This window comes from Lolium rigidum, chromosome 6 (assembly GCF_022539505.1).
Source record: "Lolium rigidum isolate FL_2022 chromosome 6, APGP_CSIRO_Lrig_0.1, whole genome shotgun sequence".
NCBI lineage: Eukaryota > Viridiplantae > Streptophyta > Magnoliopsida > Poales > Poaceae > Lolium > Lolium rigidum.
In genome coordinates, this window is record NC_061513.1 from 143,013,690 (window position 1) to 143,032,631 (window position 18,942).

General features: G+C 47.6%; 3 protein-coding genes and 1 pseudogene across 4 annotated transcripts; 2 read left to right on the top strand and 2 right to left on the bottom strand.

Annotated features, from left to right (window-relative positions):
- The first annotated feature begins 279 nt into the window (after nucleotides 1–279).
- On the top strand, nucleotides 280–14,670 carry LOC124668468 (pentatricopeptide repeat-containing protein At5g46100-like). Of its 2 annotated transcripts, XM_047205601.1 has the most exons (5): nucleotides 280–2,041; nucleotides 2,286–2,368; nucleotides 5,489–5,713; nucleotides 6,148–6,332; nucleotides 14,285–14,670. In XM_047205601.1, exon 1 carries the CDS (start codon nucleotides 362–364, stop codon nucleotides 1,805–1,807), a length of 1,446 nt encoding a protein of 481 aa, XP_047061557.1. In that variant the 5' UTR covers nucleotides 280–361; the 3' UTR covers nucleotides 1,808–2,041; nucleotides 2,286–2,368; nucleotides 5,489–5,713; nucleotides 6,148–6,332; nucleotides 14,285–14,670. The 2 variants fall into 2 exon arrangements, with proteins under 2 accessions (XP_047061557.1, XP_047061556.1); XM_047205600.1 differs by lacking the exons at nucleotides 2,286–2,368; nucleotides 5,489–5,713; nucleotides 6,148–6,332; nucleotides 14,285–14,670 and adding an exon at nucleotides 2,115–2,231.
- Nucleotides 3,344–4,452, bottom strand: LOC124663363 (annotated as a pseudogene).
- A 10-nt stretch (nucleotides 14,671–14,680) lies between the features above and the next one.
- On the top strand, nucleotides 14,681–17,445 carry LOC124663364 (pentatricopeptide repeat-containing protein At5g46100-like). Its single transcript, XM_047201076.1, has 3 exons — nucleotides 14,681–14,699; nucleotides 14,767–16,126; nucleotides 17,008–17,445. Exons 1-2 carry the CDS (start codon nucleotides 14,681–14,683, stop codon nucleotides 15,900–15,902), a joined length of 1,155 nt encoding a protein of 384 aa, XP_047057032.1. The 3' UTR covers nucleotides 15,903–16,126; nucleotides 17,008–17,445.
- LOC124663365 (protein DMP6-like) lies at nucleotides 17,042–17,668 on the bottom strand. The gene has a single exon (XM_047201077.1). It carries the CDS (start codon nucleotides 17,666–17,668, stop codon nucleotides 17,042–17,044), a length of 627 nt encoding a protein of 208 aa, XP_047057033.1.
- Nucleotides 17,669–18,942: the final 1,274 nt, after the last annotated feature.

Here is an 18,942-nt window from a genome sequence, read left to right on the forward strand (position 1 = left end):
TTGTCTCACAGTATGTTTTTGGGGGATTCCAAGTGCATGTGTGGCGCCGTTGGGAGGGGCGCCACACATGCTGCCACGTCGGATGGGCGCACCAGCTCAGCGGCGAGGGGGCCACGTCGGCTGGGACAGTGGCGCCGGCAGGAGGGGAGCCACATGGGCATGTGTGGCGCCCGTGAGAGAGGCGCCACACAAAAGGGTTAGATTGGTGAAATAGTTTCGCCGGAGGGTTAGTCTGTGCTTATTTTTGTGTAAATCGCCTGTCTACAAGGCGGACGACTCTTCCTTGGTGGCATGCTCTAGCGCTGCCCTTGGCTGACATACCCTCGAACACCTCCCAGGCTTCCATCCCGCCGTCGCCCAAATGCCGCCGGCGAACCTCACCCCTACCAAATGGCCCAAGACCCTCACGGCCGAATACCTCCACCGTCTCGTCCGCGCCGAGCGCGACCCGCGCCGCGCGCTCGCCCTTTTCGACGCGGCCACCGCCGCGCCCGTCTCCACTTCCGCGCCGCCGGCCCCAATCCTCCCGTCGCCGGACACCGTCTCTCTCCTCACCTCCCGCCTCGCCTCCGCCGGCCTCCTCCCCCTCGCCACTTCCCTCCTCTCCCGCTCGCGCGCGCTCTTCCCTTCTGCCGCCGACCTCGAGCCCCCCTTCCTCACCCTCCTCCGCGCTTTCGCACGCACCCACCGCCCCCTCGCCGCCCTCCAGCTCTTCCGCTCCGCGCCCTCCGCCCTCTCTCTCCCCCACTCCGCCCGCTCCTACACCGCCGTCCTCGCCACCCTCGTCGCCCACTCCCAGCTCCCCCTCGCCCAATCCCTCCTTGCCGACATGCGCGCCGCCGGTTTCGCCCCCACCACCGCCACATACAACGTCCTCCTCAAGGCCCACTGCTCCGACGCCGCCGCTCCCATCGACGACGCCGTCCGCCTTTTCCGGAACATCCCCAAACCCGACGCCTGCTCTTACAACACCCTCATTGATGGGCTCTGCCGCCGCAGCCGCCGTGCCGAGGCCCTCCAGCTGTTCTCCGAGATGGTAGCAAATGACATTGCGCCTACGGTGGTTACTTACACGACTGTTATCAATTGGCTCGCCCGGGAGGGTTGCTTGGACGATGCACTGGAGATGTTTGATGAAATGGTGAAGAGAGGTATTGCACCGAATGTTATCACCTATAGTTCTCTGATTGACGGGTTGTGCAAGGGTGGGCGCGCAGCATCGACATTGAAGTTGCTGGATAGGATGGTCAAGGAGAAGAAGCTGCCAAATACAGTCACATATAGCTCTGTGATTAACGGTCTCTGCAAGGAAGGCCGGCTGAGGGAAGCAATGGAGATTTTGGACCGGATGCGTCTCCAGGGGAGGAAGCCTGATGCTGGATTGTTCGGGAAGCTAATTGTTGGGCTGTGTGATGCGGGAAGGGCTGTCGAGGCTGCAAATTACCTGGATGAGATGGTTCTTGCTGGCGTTCAACCCAACCGGGTGACCTGGAGCTTGCATGTCAGGATAAACGATGCGGTGGTGACAGCATTATGTGCTAAGGGTGAAGCTGAGAGGGCTTTCCGGGTTTACCAGAGCATGAGGACGCGTGGAATTTCGACTGAGCCAGGCACTTTTCATCTCCTGGTCGAGTTCTTCTCCAAAAAGAACAATTTGGAGAAAGCAGCTCATGTTGTGCTAGACATGCTGTCAGAGAGGTGCATCCCTGAGAGAGAAACATGGGATGTTATTATCAGTGGGTATTGGAGTAAGAAGAAGGTGAGACAAGAAGCTGAGAAAATGTGGAAGCAGTTAATAGTCACCTGATTTGGGATAAATGTGGTACTACACTGTGCTAGTACATGATGTGCCTGAGCTCTCAGCAAGCTAAATTGTCCCTTGAGGTAGTAACATGTTTCTCTTTCCATCATGGTGTTAAAAAAGCGAGATAGTATTATTCCCAAACCACACGCCGCTGTTTCCATTTCCCGGATATGTGAAGAACTGAAGCTTATTGTATGAATAAAATTTTGAAGCTTCAAGCAAGCTGGCAGTGTTCAGGTATGATGCGATGTTTGTTGTCTGTATATCTTATTTTTATGTCTAGGTTGATTTATTCCCCTTCTGTCGGTAGCCTAATGTTCAGGGTTATTGTACGATGACATAAAATCTCTATGTGTGTTGAGTTCAAGGATGTACTGTATGATATGATTTTACAAAAGGGCAACCAGATGTTCTTCCTTTGTGGCCACCTTAACTTTGGACAAAAGAGCAAACCAACTTATGAGTACCTATATGTGTTCAGATTTAAGACAGAAGCAAGTTATCAATTCACTTTATCTGCCTAAACATGTGTTTTGAAGCTACAAGCAAGCCGGCAGTGTTCAGGTATGATGCGATGATTGTTGTCTGTGTCAATTATCTTTGATGTCTAGGAGTACACTCCTTCAACTGCTACCTAAGTTGAAATTTATTATCTCCCATCACTAGCCTAAATGTTCGGAGTTATTGTACGATGACATTTTTTTTATCGAAATGGAGGGAGATCCCCCAGCCTATTGTACGATGACATAAAAGCTGCTAATATATGATATGAATTCAAGAATGTACTGTATGATATGATTTTGTAAAAGGGAGATCAGATCATCTTTCTTTCTAGGCATCTTAACTTCGGGCAAAAGAGCAAAACAAAGTACGACTACCTATATTTGTCAAGATTCAAGACAAAAGCAAATTATCAAGTCACTTTATCTGCCTAAACATATTTTACGTTCAGTTGATCCTCAATAGCCAATGGAAGATTTTAATATGCGTTTTATGTGCCAAAAGATGTATCCAATGTACTGTCCTACATGTCATGAACCTGCAACTGTGCATCTCATATTATTTACATGTGCAAGCCTTTTGCATGTAGTGCAACCTGCAACCATTTCAACCATGCATTGTCCACTTATGATTTGTATGTGGAGGTCGGGAGATGTCGGAACTCAAATTGCTCAATAGCAAAGATGCTATGGAACTTGCTTGATGAGTTTATTTCTTTGTTACAAAGTGAAGATTGTAGGGTTCTGTTGGTATATGAAATAAGTTCATGGTTAACGTTTAAAAATGACTGGTATATTTTGCTGTATAGAGTAGACAGTTAAATAAAACGTGGGGCATACATAATATGTGTGAGACATATTTTGCATACATAAAATAAGCTTGGGCTTGTTGAAGATCATCATGTGTATATTAACGTCATTGTACAAAAATAGGTGTTGTGTACTTATGTTCTTTCTATCCCGCTTAAGAGGCTTCGAGCCTTCGACTGTCTGTTTTATCAGCAGGAACTAGGGCGAACTAATATTTTCAAGACCCAAACTATTGTGTAGACACCGGAAAGCCAATGCCATGGCGGGTGGTTGGGAAGCTGACAAATAGCATGCTTCCAATAACTCCAATAGCAACTGGTAATGTTGTGAGTACTTGCTTTGTATCCTCCGATGGTATTGGATAGAAGCAAGAAACCACATTTTGGTCAAACAGAGCTATTGCAACAAAAATCATCGCGGAGACAATTGCATCGACAAAGTCTAGAAATTTTATCTTGTACTCAACTGCAACATGTGGATCAAGAGTATCTCCACCATCAATGACCCACAATCCCTTGAACGTGGCAAACCCGTATCTTATCTTTCCTTTCTCATCCCTGAAGCTATCTGTGAAGCTAAGAACAAAGCATGACAGTGTACATAGTATCACGAGCCCTCTTGTCATCATCCGATTCATGTCACCGCAGTGGCCTTGTTTTGCCAGTGTTGGAGCGAGGAGTTGGAAGGCAAGGACAGTGCCTGATGGGAGGAGTTTGGCGAGGTGGCAGGTGCTCTTGTATGTTTATCCTATTGCTTTCTGCATGGGGTTCAAGTCGTTGGTGCCATCAGTTCTGTTAGACAACAGTCTGATCCTGCTACATTTCCATGTCTGGCTGTGGAGCAGCCATTGTTGTTGGTGCCCTCTATGTTTGCTCCGCTGTAACTGGTCTTGGAGGATCTTGAACCTAGGGAAGAGAAGATGGGGATTGTAGTCTTCAACTGATGAATGGAAGAGATTTCAAGGGAATGAAGCTGGTGGCCGGTTTCTTTTGCTGCCCAGTTTGGTTTGCTGTAGCGATGAGTTTTTGGTTGCTTTTTCTGGCGAGAGATCGAGAGACACACGGAAATTGGGGCCCTGCAGTTTCTCTGTTGTGTTGCAGCTGTTATAAACGTACGTTTGGGTAACAGAAGGAACTGTACTTATTCTGGGTGTATTTTTTCTAAAGTTATGTTTTGGTGGTGGTTACGCAAGTGCCTGCTGTCCTCGCTAATTTTTCTCCGAGGCTTACATTTCCCTACACTGGAATTGGGCACTGTCAACTTTCAACACGATGACATGAAGGGCAGGAGACTGTTCTCTCCAATTAACCTTGCTGCGTATATGCTCTGTTGTGCCATGTGTGGTTATGCGACTGCAGTAGTCACTCCATCATGATCCGTCTGACAATACACTCTAGTCCGGCTGATTTGTACTTTCTTTGTCCCATAATATAAGATGAGAGGGTGACGGAGACGAAGAAAACAAGCCGGTGCTGGCCCCGGATGACCGGATCTAAATCGCTGCTGTCTGAGACGAGAAATGAGGTCTGGTTTGTTCTCTCCCTGGAGGCGATACTAGATTTGGCATGAAACGGCGCAACCAATTTTTAGTTTCCCGCCATCTCCAAGCCTGCTCCCTGCGTTCCTCTCTTTGCGCCTGTTAGCGCCTATCCCAGTGGAAATGACCAATTCTGACAATTTTATCTGGCCCGGACAATTTTATCGGGACTGCAGCCTTGCGTGACCATGGTAGCCGTCTGACTGTAGTCACCTGACGTCCTTTTTTCTTGTCTCTGTCATCACATGTTAAGACATGTCATCAAGTCCCACTAATTGTAGTTAAGAGCCCTAAAAATGCCAATGTTGAAATGCAGAGTCTTCTCCCCCTTTCCCCTTGCCACATGTCTTCTAAGCTCCATACCCACCGGCTGCACATCTATACCCCACTCATCTCCAGCCTCGACAAAGACATTGGATCTCCCTGGTCCTTACCATCTTCCTTGGTGAAAATCAAGCACCTCGCTAGTGTCTCCTATAGTGAGCACGATCAGAATCAGGCTACCAACCCTTCATCTTCCTCTTTCTCTCCCTCTTCGAGTAACTCTCAAAGAACTGTTCGTGAGGAGAGGAGAATGGAACTTCAGGTCTGTATGTGTAACATGTGTTTGAATTAGTGACTCTCCAGGTGAACCTGTGTTGTTTCTATTTCCGTGCTTATTGTGCTCTTTCATCTACCACTGCTTCACGATCCTCAAATTTCCAATCCTTAAACATTACTTTACATGGTTTAGTTGAGAAATTTCATTCATATATCATCTTCTATTTTGTTCACTAGGCAACCTTCTATTTTATTCTGATATCTCACGAATTCCTCTTCTGTTTGTTGCCGAAACAGGGAGAAGAACATGTGTATTTGGCTTATCGAGGCTAACTGCATGAAGTCCAAACAGATATATATTCTCCGTAGGTTCCATCCTTGGAGGCCTGCAAATATTTCATCTTCAAACAATATTTGCGATTATGTAGTGATTTGTGCACAATTGGCCTTGGCTATCTCTTATGCCAACTATAAGTGGTGTCCAGAAAACAGAGAACATATTGAGTCACGAATTACATTGTGGTAAGTAGCATTTTTCTCTGTGGCATTTCCTTAATATCTTTCTTTTAGTACTCTAGGGTGTCATTAAAAGAATCTGACATGTTGGATGGCATCACTTAACTAACTTATATGAGTCATGTGGACTATGACATTACTTGACTACTTTAATCCGATCCATATTGCCTACTGTTTTTTGCAAACGAAACTCGAGAGACACCTAAGTGTTTCCACTAATAGGTGTATACATAGCAGTAGCTAATCATACCTTTTTATTTGCAATATACGGAATATCTGCCTCTTCAACAGTGGCGTGCTTGAATTTCCTTTTGCAAGTATCGCTCCACGGTCATTTGGTTTACTACATTCAATTTTTGAAGGGGATAAAATTATGGTATATATAAGCATATATATACTTAGGACGTCCAACCCATTCTGACATGTTATGTATGTAACAGATGGAAGAAGAAAACATATATCAGGTGGTGGGTGTCTTCTATTTTGCATTTAGAAGAGTTTGGAGAAAATAACACATATTGAGGTTGTGTACTATTATAAACAACATGGCATTTCCATTCAAATTGGTCATGTGTTGAGTCCATCGGATGCGAGGAGTAAAGAATCATCTGCGGTGGGTGAATTGGTATGCTCGTCTTTGCAATCAACTTTAGTTATTCATTTCGGTGATTTGGTAAATATATGAACATGAGTTGTTATATAATGCGTGATGCCTGACCTCAACTTTTTTTTGAGGTCGTGCTTTTGTTAGTTATTCTCTGGTCAAATGTGGCAACACGAAATATTCAATGCTATTTTATCTTTTTTTTTGAACGTGAACGGTAGGAGCTCTGCCTTTGCATTATAGAAGAAGGAAATTGGTCCAGTTACTAAAGGAAACCGGACCCGAAAACCATACAAACACACACACTACAACTTATGGCACGTCACTGCCAGATACAAGGGCACCTAGACCTAAAGCCATCGGCCTAACCTTGTATCCAAAAACAACAACCTCTCGATGCACACACCAACTCTCGCACCGCCATGCACCCTCCCAGCAAGAGAGGTCAAGCATTGACCTTTGTTAAGGCGCGAATCGCCTCAACCGCCTGCGGATCATGCTGCTTCTTGTACATCTGCAAATAGTACTGCATCTGCTCATCTAGAGTCTGTTCATTGCCTTTACCTTTCCTCTTGACCTTTGGCGCCTCCCCGAAAGCCTCGGCTCGCCTGTACTCCGCACGCTTGGCAGCCGGAATATCACAACCCTTGTTCTTCAAGTCCAAACGACAGCTGCGACGCTCAAAGTGAGAAGCAGGGGCCTCAAGCTCTTTGAGAAGTTCCTCCATTGGAGAAGGCTCAGCATCAACTTGGACCAGCTCCTTCAACGAAATCTCCCCCAAGGAAGGGATCTCGAGATTCTTCATCTCCTCTGAAACCAAAGTCACAATCGGTTCGACCGACTGGAGCTGGCCTGTACCACCGGAACATCAAAGAGGTCAAATTCCCCACAATCCTCGAAGCCAACATTATGGTCAGCTAGCGGAGGTGGCGTTGAAGACGCTGCAACCACCGGATGCTTCGTTGAAGAAGCCTGCACACAAGCCGACGCAAGGGAGAGACCCTCCATGGCTGTCGCAGCCCGCTCCACCAAATTCCCAAGCCGCACAATCAAATCCTCCTCGAAATAGGCTTTCGCCCCGCTTTATAAATAAAGCCGTAAAGCCGCAACGGCCAAACCGATACAAGGTGGAGAGGAGAACCTCTTACAAAGCAGATCAAAGATAAAACAAAAGAAGAACACAGAAAACCTAAACTTGCCACTGGGGGGACAGTTGCACGAAACCAAGTCGAGTCCGGACTCCACAACGACGCCCCCAAGAGGGTAACGACGCAGCGCGCCGCCGCCGTCGAGACCGCGAGGTCTAAGGTTTTCACCCGGAGCCATACCACGGGGCGGATACCCACAACGACGCCCCTAAGAGGGTAACGACACCCGCAGGCATCGCCGCCGTTGGCGCCGAGGCGCTGAGTTTTCACCCGGAAGCATCCGCACACCGCACCCGAAACTAAGCCGCCCTGGTCCCCAAGCTAGGCTTCCGAAACATGATCTGGGAGTTGCCAAAGCCGAAGCGCCGCCAACACCAGGATCCCCCATCGTCTGCTCCTCGCCATCCCCATGACCGAAGAGAGAGACCACCACCACCGCCACGTTGCCCGCCGTAGAGCCACCCGCGCAGTCCACCTTCCGAGGCCGCCACCCCGGCATCCCCACGAACTCGAGCCCATGGCATGATCAGCACACCGCAACACGAAACGGGCAGGGTATGATGGCACCATAGCATGCAACCGTCAAAGCAAGTGGCATCCTAGGGGAGGGGATCCACCCACCGCCACCAGAGGAGCACGCCGTCCGGACGCAGTAGCATGGCCGAGGAGGCCTAGATTAGGCCCGGCCGCCTGCCAGGCCACGATCAAGCCCCTTAGCCAAGCCGCCGCGCTGCTGCGCCTAGGCTGCCGCCGCCATCCAGCTGCAGCTTCATGCCAGACCTACCCAAGCCACCACCGAGCCGCCATGTGCTAGCCATATGCCATGAACAGCGTCGCCGCAACCTCACTCCTCGCAAGACGGCCCGGCTGAGACCGCGCACCACCGCAAAGAAGCACCCCCGCCATTACGGACGCCACCACGCCGCTGGTCAAGCCGGTCAATTTGTCGGCATCCCCAAACTCGCCACTGAACAACAGCCAAAGCAACGCCTCCACCTTCTCGGACGTAGGAGGAACCTCGCGGGCCGCGCTGCCGAGGGCCGCCGGAACCAGGCCCACCTGGCCCAGATCCGGAACCAGCAATGGTGCAGCATGGGGGGCTCCGCCGGCGTTGGCCACATCCAGACCCTCCTGGTCCAGGACGAGGCCCGTCCGGCCCAGATCGGGGCCCGCCTGGCCCCAATCCGAGCGACGCCGCCACCAGCATCTCCCTCCGCCGCTGCCCTCCACCGCACACCGCGTCCGCCCACCCCTCCGCCACGAGCCGCCGTCGACCTGCCGTCCCGCCGCCGCTGGACCGAGCTCGGAGAGCCCCTAGGAGCACCGCCGCCGTCCGCTACTGCCCCGTGCAGAGCCGCACCGCGAGCGGGTAAAGGAGGTCCCGCCGCCGCCGGCACCACGCAGGCTTTGCCCGGCGGCCCACGCCGGCGGCGGCGGAGGAGGGGGAGTGGAGGCGAGGGGAGCTAGGTTCGCCCGGTCGTCGCCCGCGGGGGACGACCCGAGGGAAGCGTTTTCGACCGACCCTGCATGGACTCCGACATAGCATGCAATGGCCTGGCCAAATCCTCAATCCGAGAAGATGCCAGCACTTGCAGCTCAGCACGTAGCATTGTGGCTTGCTCCGCGATGACTGACTTGAGCACCTCATCCGGAGGAATGGCCGGGCTGGCGGACGCCGCACCATTTGACAGCTGCGAACAGACATGATGGCCACGGACTTCCACAGCAGCACGGAGCGCGGCAACCACAGCCCAGGAGCGGTCCAGAGGACGCCTCGAACTGATGGCCGGCAAACCGGAGCAGGCTGGAGCAGGTGCCTGGCTGGCCTTCCTTCGATTCCAGCAATCACGCTCCCGGTGGCCAGAGCGGCGGCAACCGAGGCACCGAATGCGCCCTTGACATGCAGCCACGAGATGTCCGGAATCCAGGCAGCGGAAGCATTGGCCGCGCGCCCTCCGACGGAACTCCTTTGCACGGTCAACTCCCATAGGGCTAGCAGTGGGGGGCGGCACGCACATTGCTATTTTATCTTTGATAGAGTTCACCAAAAGGTTTACATTCTTTCTTGGCTTAGGACGATCACCTAAGGATCTGCATTTTCTTGTATTGAATATAATTCTCAACATACTCCATGCTCAGTATGAATTCAAATTACTTCTAACAAGTGCCCCCTTCAACGCGTGGGGTGTCTTCTAGTAATATAGATCACAAAACACATTTAGTGAAATATTTCTATACAAAGATAGTCCAACCCTCCCGTCGAAAAGAAAGATAGTCCAACCCGTTGAGAAAGATGTATCTAAATGGAATTAGATGCAGCAAGATGGTACTCCTAAGTCCTAACTGATGGAGTACAACTTAAGATGGCAATATAGATGCAAGCGGGATCCTGCCACAATCCCACTTGTAGTTCATATTGGAATTTTTAATTCAAAATTTGAGACTAAATTTTGAACTAGAAATTACAAAATGAACTAGAAGTGGGATTTTGGCGGGATTCCGCTTGACACCTTTGATGTCATGCATTGAAAATGGCCTAAATACCAGGCACCCCGTGTGATATGAAGAACCTAAACTGATGCGTGTGAAAACCAATCAGTGTCGCCATAAAGCAATCGAACATGGTAATAGCACCATATACTGTTAGAACAATCCTAATATTTACTAAATAGAATAGTGTAGTATGCACCATTTCAAAATACTCCCCTGCATTGAAAAAAGAATCCAAACACCCACCGTGAAAAAATAATGTCCTGTATAAAGTGAGACAAAAAAAAGTGAAAACTAAATTAAAGAAAAAAAAACGAGTTTGACAAACAGAAATATCACTATCCACCACAGCAGGAAATGCAACCTAAGAAACAACATTCAGATACAACACACTAGGATTAGTCTCTGTCCTAGTAAAATCCACCATAGATAAACAAGTAATTATTGTTGTGCTGGCTGGTTTCGTGATTGGAAAAAGTCATCAGTCGCCCGACGGACCCAAGCAGTGTCGCCATTGATATAATTAAACATGGTAGCTTGTAGAATCCAGACGACGGTGATGAATTCGGGGCCAGAGTTTAGCTGCCTGGCATGGGAGTCCCGGCTGCAGTGGCTCGCCGCGTAGCATAGCATCTCCACCCACACCCCAAGAATCACACGCAGCAGGTGCTCCTCCGGGCCGTCGTTGCTGAGGCCGAGCAGCGTTGTGGCGAGGGCGGCTCCACGGACGAGGACTGCCGGACTGCCAGACTGCTCTTGTTGGACGCGTTCGAGAACCAGCTTCACCTTGTCGTGGTCGATCCTTGGCATCGAGCTGGTCGATACAAAGGGTCCATCAGTTCGTGCCACTATCAGTAGCCAGCTGTAAGTCAAGTCGTACTGTCTGGCGCGAACAGGGCTTGGCAGCATGTAAGGATGCTCGACAAGGAGGAACATCATGTAGTTGGACAGCACTCTGATTGCATACATGAGATTCAAATCCTCTGCAGTAGAGTCCCACGCTCTTGCGAACAAGAAGAAATTAGTGGCCAAGTGCCAGGCAAGGATGCTCTCGTCGAAATCGATATCGATGCACCAGCCGGTGAGATCCTCCGAGTACCCCTCCCATCCCCTGAGCGCGCACTGGCCCCGGTAACTCCGCAACATGTCCTCGTTGCCACGGCACGCCTTCACCATTCTCTCTATCTCTTCCAGTGTCTCTTTCGGTATCTTTTCGTGTAAATCGTGAATGTCGACGGTGAAGGTGATACGCCGCTTGTTTAGCCACCTTTCTAACCCAACACTCGTTGCTATCCTGCTGCTCAAATCCTGCTTCATGGTGAACAGCAGGCCCAACAAGTTATGCTGCCCGACAGAGCCCGGCCATTTCCTGCCACGCTCTGCTGACTTGATCATCCGGCGGAGAAACTTTAGTGCGCTATGAAGCCCGTCCAGTATCCCATTGCGCCGAGCAAACTCCCATGTGGATGAAAGCCCAGGATTCTTGATTTTGTCTATGCATATAGCACATGTCCACGATGACCCTATCGCCCTCAAAATTGATGCCATCTCCAGTACAATGGCCCCAACCAGCAAGGTGTAAGTGAAAGCCAAATCAGCTCTTGTGTAACCGTCTTTACCGGTCTTGAGCCTGAAAAGCAAGAGTGCTGTGACAGTGGCCACCAACGAGAGAGCACGGGTGCAGCACCCGTACCATGTGTGGATCAGCACTGTCTTTGTGTAGAAGATGTCATGCATGAGGGAGAGCTGCATCCCAGTCAACTCAAACAACTTCTCTGGAAACAATAAATTGGAGCAGTACTTGAAGATGACCCCACTCTGGTAGAGAGACGGCCATACCTTATAATCCAGGAATTGTCCCATGCAAACATACAGCAAGTCATGGGCATCCCGCAGAACATCTTCGGCGTCGTACGCACCGTCATAATTAAACGGGCCTTCTGGGGATTGATCCAACTTAAGGTTGTCAAGGAAGTTCGTGATGCCGTCACGGCTGGAGGACTTCAGCGTCCATACTCTCTCCCCATACTTCATAAAACCAACTAAATAGATCAAGACGGCGGCCATGACCAATAACGTCCCGCCACCGGCTATATGTCTGTAGAACAGATACGCAGCCCCCAGCGACTGTAAGACGAGAGTGAGCAGGTGGCGTAGCCACAGTTGGTTGTCCTCCAGGGCATACGCAGTCATGGTGTCCTGTCCACCTAGGTGGAGCAGCAGGAACTGCGCCCAGAATGCAGCCGGTCCAAGTTCAGGCAACTTGCTGTTGGAGATGTGGCCGAGGGTGTATAACGCCGTGGTTTCGGCCAATAGGTACGCCAGCCACAGGAGGAGCCTCCATGCGAGGGAGTTGCGTCGACGCATCCCGGCGAAAACAAGGATGAAAACTTGCAGCGTGAAGCTGAGCAGGATCAGTATCTGGATCGACCACTCATTCCAAAGGTGCAGCACCCAACCGGGCATCTCGTGCACTGAAATGCAAATAACCCAATATTTCATCCTCCTCATTCCAAAATGCGTAATAAAGCAAGTACGGAGTATATAAAGCAACTTACATGAGGTAATCACGCTGATAGTGATCAAACACGGATTCAAGGAAATAGGAAAGAGTTAGCTAGCTAGAGCGATTGGGAATTGTGCATCTCTGTCTACATATCGGATGTAGAAGGAACCAAAGGATTGAACTGGTCGTTGATTTGCATATATTAATATGCTCCCCTATTAGTATAAAACAACAAGCTGCCACTTGGTAATGGCATCTTGTCATAAGCATGTTATAATGTCCATACCAGCTCAGTGGCTGATAATCCCAAGGACGATTCAATATGTTCCAAAGTTTATTTAACACTACACCATTTTGATGCAACCGGGAAAATATATTTAGAGAACACTTGGGAAGTGTCACTTTATATTATCTTTGATCGAGAAGGCGACAAGAAACTTTGCTTAATTCGTGCAGGATTGAGATTAATAGGGAAAGGGACCCATCAAAGTAACACAGTTTCACAGTTGTCGTCTATGACGGGTCTTGGGACATGGCAGTTCGGTGACATTGAGATGAGGCGATGGTCTCGTGAAACGGTGGTGCCCATATATTGACAATTTATCCAAAGCTAGGCATTCCAGCCCAGATTGTCGAGGCTGTAATCAAACTGTAACATCCTGAAATTTTTGAACTCTGATTACCTAGCTTAGTAAGCTAAAAATTGGTTGTTTGACATTGCTCTTATTGGCTTTACTGGTAATTATACTCTCTTTTGACTTTGTTAAACCAGATTGTGGGCCAACACAATCATATTTCTCTTGTGATCATGCCTTGACAATGAACTATCAAACCTATTTTGGCCAAACTCTTATTTAAAGGTTTTGATTTGGCGAATGGCCCAAAACCCTTGTTTTCCAGGAAAAGATCTACTCCCTCGGACCCAAGGCTTAAGGCGTTAATTTCTGAGCGCGGTTATTAAGGAGAGCGTTGCATGCAAATTGTTTCCTTGTGTGCCCCTCATAAAGTGCTAGTAATTGCCTTCTTTAATTTCTCTCCATTATCTCTGCACCCGCAAGAGTCTCCTCGGTAGTCTTCACGGCCAATCACACACCGGTTTTAGAGGAGCTCAATAGGAAGGTCAGATAATTCGGAATAAAAGAAGGAGTTAATATCTATCGCACGCAGTGCTGAGCCAATGGACTTGCTTTCTTTTAGGACGCTACAAACCGATTTGAGGGGTAACTTCGGGAGTAAGAGACTAAATATCACCCCGCGCTTTAAGCCATGAGGAAAAATCAGACTTTTTTTTACGCCCTAAGCCTTGGGTCGGAGGGAGTATAAGATAGTATCGCCACACCATTTTCAAAATATTTCTTACAAGAATGTCAGAGACTCTTGTTTTAAACATCATTCAGAAAACTACAAGAAGAAAACAAAGTAGCTATTTTCAAGAAATTATTTTGAACCATGTCTTCATCTATATTACTACCTTTTTTTTCAAATATGATTTGAAAATTAATTTTCCAAAAAGGTTACGAGTTTCAAAGTATAAGAGGTAAATTTTTTTTGAAACTAAAAGTATAAGAGGTAATTATAGAACACCATAGAGGTCTATAATATACTACCCCCAGAATCTAGATTCCAATCAACTACTTGAAAAAAAAGATGTGACCTAATTAAAAACATTTTTCAGTTAAGCCACAAGTGAAGTGGGAACTATATTATCCCATGATTTCCCTCGTACCAATTTCATGGAAAACTACCATTTTATATTTTGAAATCCCTTTCCAATCATGTTGCCATGATCACCTCTAAAGCATAAGTTCAACTTTCCTTGTGATGTTTAGGTCGATTGCTCTCTGTGAGGATTTATGCTGGCTAGTCATCTGGTGCCTTGAGTTGGATCTATAGATAGATAATGTCATAATGACCAGATTGATCCTCATATGAAAGCACATCCTAACAATGGTATGCGTGGTGTGATTGGTTGCTGCTGCTTTAGAAGATGCAGTTGATTGTGCTAGCTGGATAGCTCCTTGCCTTTCCTTCTTCAATTGGCTGCAAATACTTCCTTCAGGTTTGGCTAAGGTCAGTTGGTTTTTTCTGCTTTGAATGGATTGTCGGCAGCTGCATCACTTCAACATAAAATGCAATGTGCCATTCATTCTATCTGGTTCACAATATGCGGTATCGGCTATGTATATGTTTCTTGCCCAACATGATGGTGGGTATAATTGTGGGTGATGAGGACTGCAATTCTCAGTACGGGGCCTTTGAGGCAGGCTTCTTCCTTGTCCGATGTTGTGATGCCACCATGGTGGTGGTTCAGAGCTCGAGCCCCCCTTCCGCCCGCTCGCCGCCCTCCAGCTCTTCCGCTCCGCCCCCTCCGCCCTCTCCCTCCCCCACTCCGCCCGCTCCTACACCGCCGTCCTCGCCACCCTCGTCGCCCACTCCCAGCTCCCCCTCGCCCAATCCCTCCTCGCCGACATGCGCGCCGCCGGTTTCGCCCCCACCACCGCCACCTACAACGTCCTCCTCAAGGCCCACTGCTCCGATGCCGCCGCTCCCATCGACGACGCCGTCCGCCTTTTCCGGAACATCCCCAAACCCGACGCCTGCTCTTACAACACCCTCATTGATGGGCTCTGCCGCTGCAGCCGCCGTGCCGAGGCCCTCCAGCTGTTCTCCGAGATGGTAGCAAACGGCATTGCGCCTACGGTGGTTACTTACACGACTGTTATCAATTGGCTCGCCCGGGAGGGTTGCTTGGACGATGCGCTGGAGATGTTTGATCAAATGGCGAAGAGAGGTATTGCACCGAATGTTGTCACATATAGTTCTTTGATTGACGGGTTGTGCAAGGGTGGGCGCGCAGCATCGGCACTGGAGTTGCTGGATAGGATGGTCAAGGAGAAGAAGCTGCCAAATACAATCACATATAGCTCTGTGATTAACGGTCTCTGTAAGGAAAGCCGGATAAGGGACGCAATGGAGATTTTGGACCGGATGCGTCTCCAGGGGAGGAAGCCTGATGCTGGCTTGTTTGGGAAGCTAATTGTTGGGCTGTGTGATGGAGGAAGGCCCGTGGAGGCTGCAAATTACCTGGATGAGATGGTTCTTGCTGGCGTTCAACCCAACCGGGTGACCTGGAGCTTGCATGTCAGGATAAACGATGCAGTGGTGACAGCATTATGTGCTAAGGGTGAAGCTGAGAGGGCTTTCCGGGTTTACCAGAGCATGACGACGCGTGGCATTTCTACTGAGCCAGGCACTTTTCATCTCCTGGTCGAGTTCTTCTCCAAAAAGAACAATTTGGAGAAAGCAGCTCATGTTGTGCTAGACATGCTGTCAGAGAGGTGCATCCCTGAGAGAGAAACATGGGATGTTATTATCAGTGGGTATTGGAGTAAGAAGAAGGTGAGACAAGAAGCTGAGAAAATGTGGAAGCAGTTAGCAGTCACCTGATTTGGAATAAATGTGGTGCTACACTGTGCTAGTACATGATGTGCCTGAGCTCTCAGCAATCTAAATTGTCCCTTGAGGTAGTAACATATTTCTCTTTCCATCATGGTGTTTACACAAGCGAGATAGTATCGTCACATCGGTGTTTCCATTTCCGGGATTATGTGATGTACTGAAGTTCATTATTTGTACACATTTGAAGCTACAAGCAAGCTGGCAGTGTTCAGGTATGATGCGATGATTGTTGTCTGTGTCTCTTATCTTTGATGTCTAGGATTACACTCCTTCAACTGCGACCTAAGTTGAAATTTATTATCTCCCATCACTAGCCTAAATGTTCGGAGTTATTGTACGATGACATAAAAGCTACTACTAATATAAGATATGAATTCAAGAATGTACTGTATGATATGCGTTTGCAAAAGGGTAACCAGATCATCGTCCTTTCTGGGCATCTTAACTTCACGCAAAAGAGCAAAACAAAGTATGACTACCTATATTTGTCAAGATTCAAGACAAAAGCAAGTTATCAAGTCACTTTATCTGCCTAAACATGTTTTACGTTCAGTTGATCCTCAATAGCCAATCGAAGATTTTAATATGCCAAAAGATGTATCCAATGTATTGTCCTACATGTCATGAACCTGCAACTGTGCATCTTATATTATTTACATGTGCAAGCCTTTTGCATGTAGTGCAACCTGCAACAATTTCAACCATGCATTGGCTACTTACGATTTGTATGTGGAGCTCGGGAGATGCTGGAACTCAAATTGTTCCGTAGCAAAGATGATATGGAACTTGTTTGATGAGTTTAGTTCATTGTTAATATTTCGAAGTGAAGATTGTCAGGTTCCGTCGGTATATGAAATAAGTTCATGGTTAATTTTTAAAAGTGGACTGGCATCTTTTGTTGTGTAGAGTAGACACTTAAATAGAACGTGGGGCATACATAATATGTGTGAGACATATTCTGCATACATAAAATAAGCTTGGGCTTGTTTAAGATCATCATTAGTACCTTACATCATCGCACAAAAATAGGTGTTGTATACTTCTGTTCTGTCTATCCCGCTTAAGGGGCTTCAACTGTCTGTTTTATCGGCAGGAACTAGGGCGAACTAATACTTTGAAGACCCAAACTATTGTGTAGATACCGGAAAGCCAATGCCATGGCGGGTGGTTGGGAAGCTGACAAATAGTATGCTTCCAATAACTCCAATAGCAACTGGTAATGTTGTGAGTACTTGCTTTGTATCCTCTGATGGTATTGGATAGAAGCAAGAAACCACATTTTGATCAAACAGAGCTATTGCAACAAAAATCATCGCGGAGACAGTTGCATGGACAAAGTCTAGAAATTTTATCTTGTATTCAACTGCAGCATGTGGATCAAGAGTAGCGCCACCATCAATGACCCATAACCCCTTGAACGTGGCAAACCCGTATCTTACCTTTCCTTTCTCATCCCTGAAGCTATCTGTGAAGCTAAGAACAAAGCATGACAGTGTACATAGTATCACAAGCCCTCCTGCCATCATCCGATTCATGTCACCGCATTGGCCTTGTTTTGCCAGGGTTGGAGCGAGGAGCTGGAAGGCAAGGACAGTGCCTGATGGGAGGAGTTTGGCGAGGTGCCCGGTGCTCTTGTATGTTTGTCCTATTGCTTTCTGCATGGGGCTCAAGTTGTTGTTGCCATCAGTTCTGTTTGACAACAGAGGATGCCTCTGATTTTGCTGCAATTCCATGTCTGGCTGTGGAGCAGCCATTGTTGTTGTTTCCCTCTATCTTTGTTCCGCTGTAACTGGTCTTGGAGGATCTTGAACCTAGGGAAGAGAAGATGGGGATTGTAGCCTTCAACGGATGAATGGAAGAGATTTGAAGGGAATGAAGCTGGTGGCCGGTTTCTTTTGCTGCCCTGTTTGGTTTGGTGTAGCTGTGAGTTCTTGGCTGCTTTTCCTGGCGATAGATCGAGAGAACATGGAGGATTTGAGGTGCTGCAGTTTCTCTCTTGCATTGCAGCTATTATAAACGCACGTTTGGGTAACAGAAGGAACTGTAGTTATTCTGGGTATTACTTTTTTAAGTTATGTTTTGTGGTGGTTACGCAAGTGCCTGCTGTCATTGCTAATTTATCTCGGAGGCTTCCATTTCCCTACCCTGGAATTGGACACAGTCAACTGTCAAGTACCATGACATGAAGGGCAGGAGATCTTCTCTCCAATTAGCCTTGATGCTCTGTTGTGCCATATGTGGTGATGCAACTGCAGCAATCGCTACCCACCGTGATCCGTCAGACCAAACACTCTAGTCCAGCTGATTTGTATTTGTGTCTTGGGAAATGGACATTAGTACTATGTTATTATCATTACGATGCATTTGTGTGTTAGAATTACATCCATGGAAATCTGTAAGTTTTGTTTTGTTAATAACTGAGATTAAGGCCTCCATCAGTGATCAGTTCCATTAACTGAAGGGCTGCATCGCCTAAACATAGCGGTGCCACAAAAATGTAAGCATGTGTTTAGTTCATTGCTACAGTTGTTGTTTGCTACACTTACTTAGCTATATGGTACACATGTCATACAGTAAAATTTCTATCCAAATTTTGCCTCACTTTTGGTGGCCATTTTGTTCGCCACACATTTTGTGGTTCACAATTTAGGTAATGTGAACCCGTCAACTTTTAAGTTTTTTTTGAAATAGGGAACCCCAGCCTCTCTGCATCAAAGCGGGCCTTTATTACAACTTTATTTAGCAGGAACTAACAAGATTATACTACCTTCATCCCAAAGCTTAAGGCTTATATTATTTTTAAGAAGTCAAACTATGTCAAGTTTGACTAAACTTTTACCAAAAATCATAACATCCAAAATACAAAACTAATATCATTAAATAGATAATGAAATATGTTTTCGTATGGTATCTAAAAAATATTATATTTGTTGATAGATTGTTCTAAAAGTTTAGTCAAATTTTACTTGGTTTGACTTAAAAAAAACGTGTTAAGCTTTGGGATGGAGGTAGCACATCACAATATCCA

Coding starts and splice junctions, on each gene's coding strand:
- LOC124663365 (XM_047201077.1), bottom strand. CDS start 17,668: ATGGCTGCTCCACAGCCAGACATGGAATTGCAGCAAAATCAGAGGCAT.
- LOC124668468 (XM_047205601.1), top strand. CDS start 362: ATGCCGCCGGCGAACCTCACCCCTACCAAATGGCCCAAGACCCTCACG.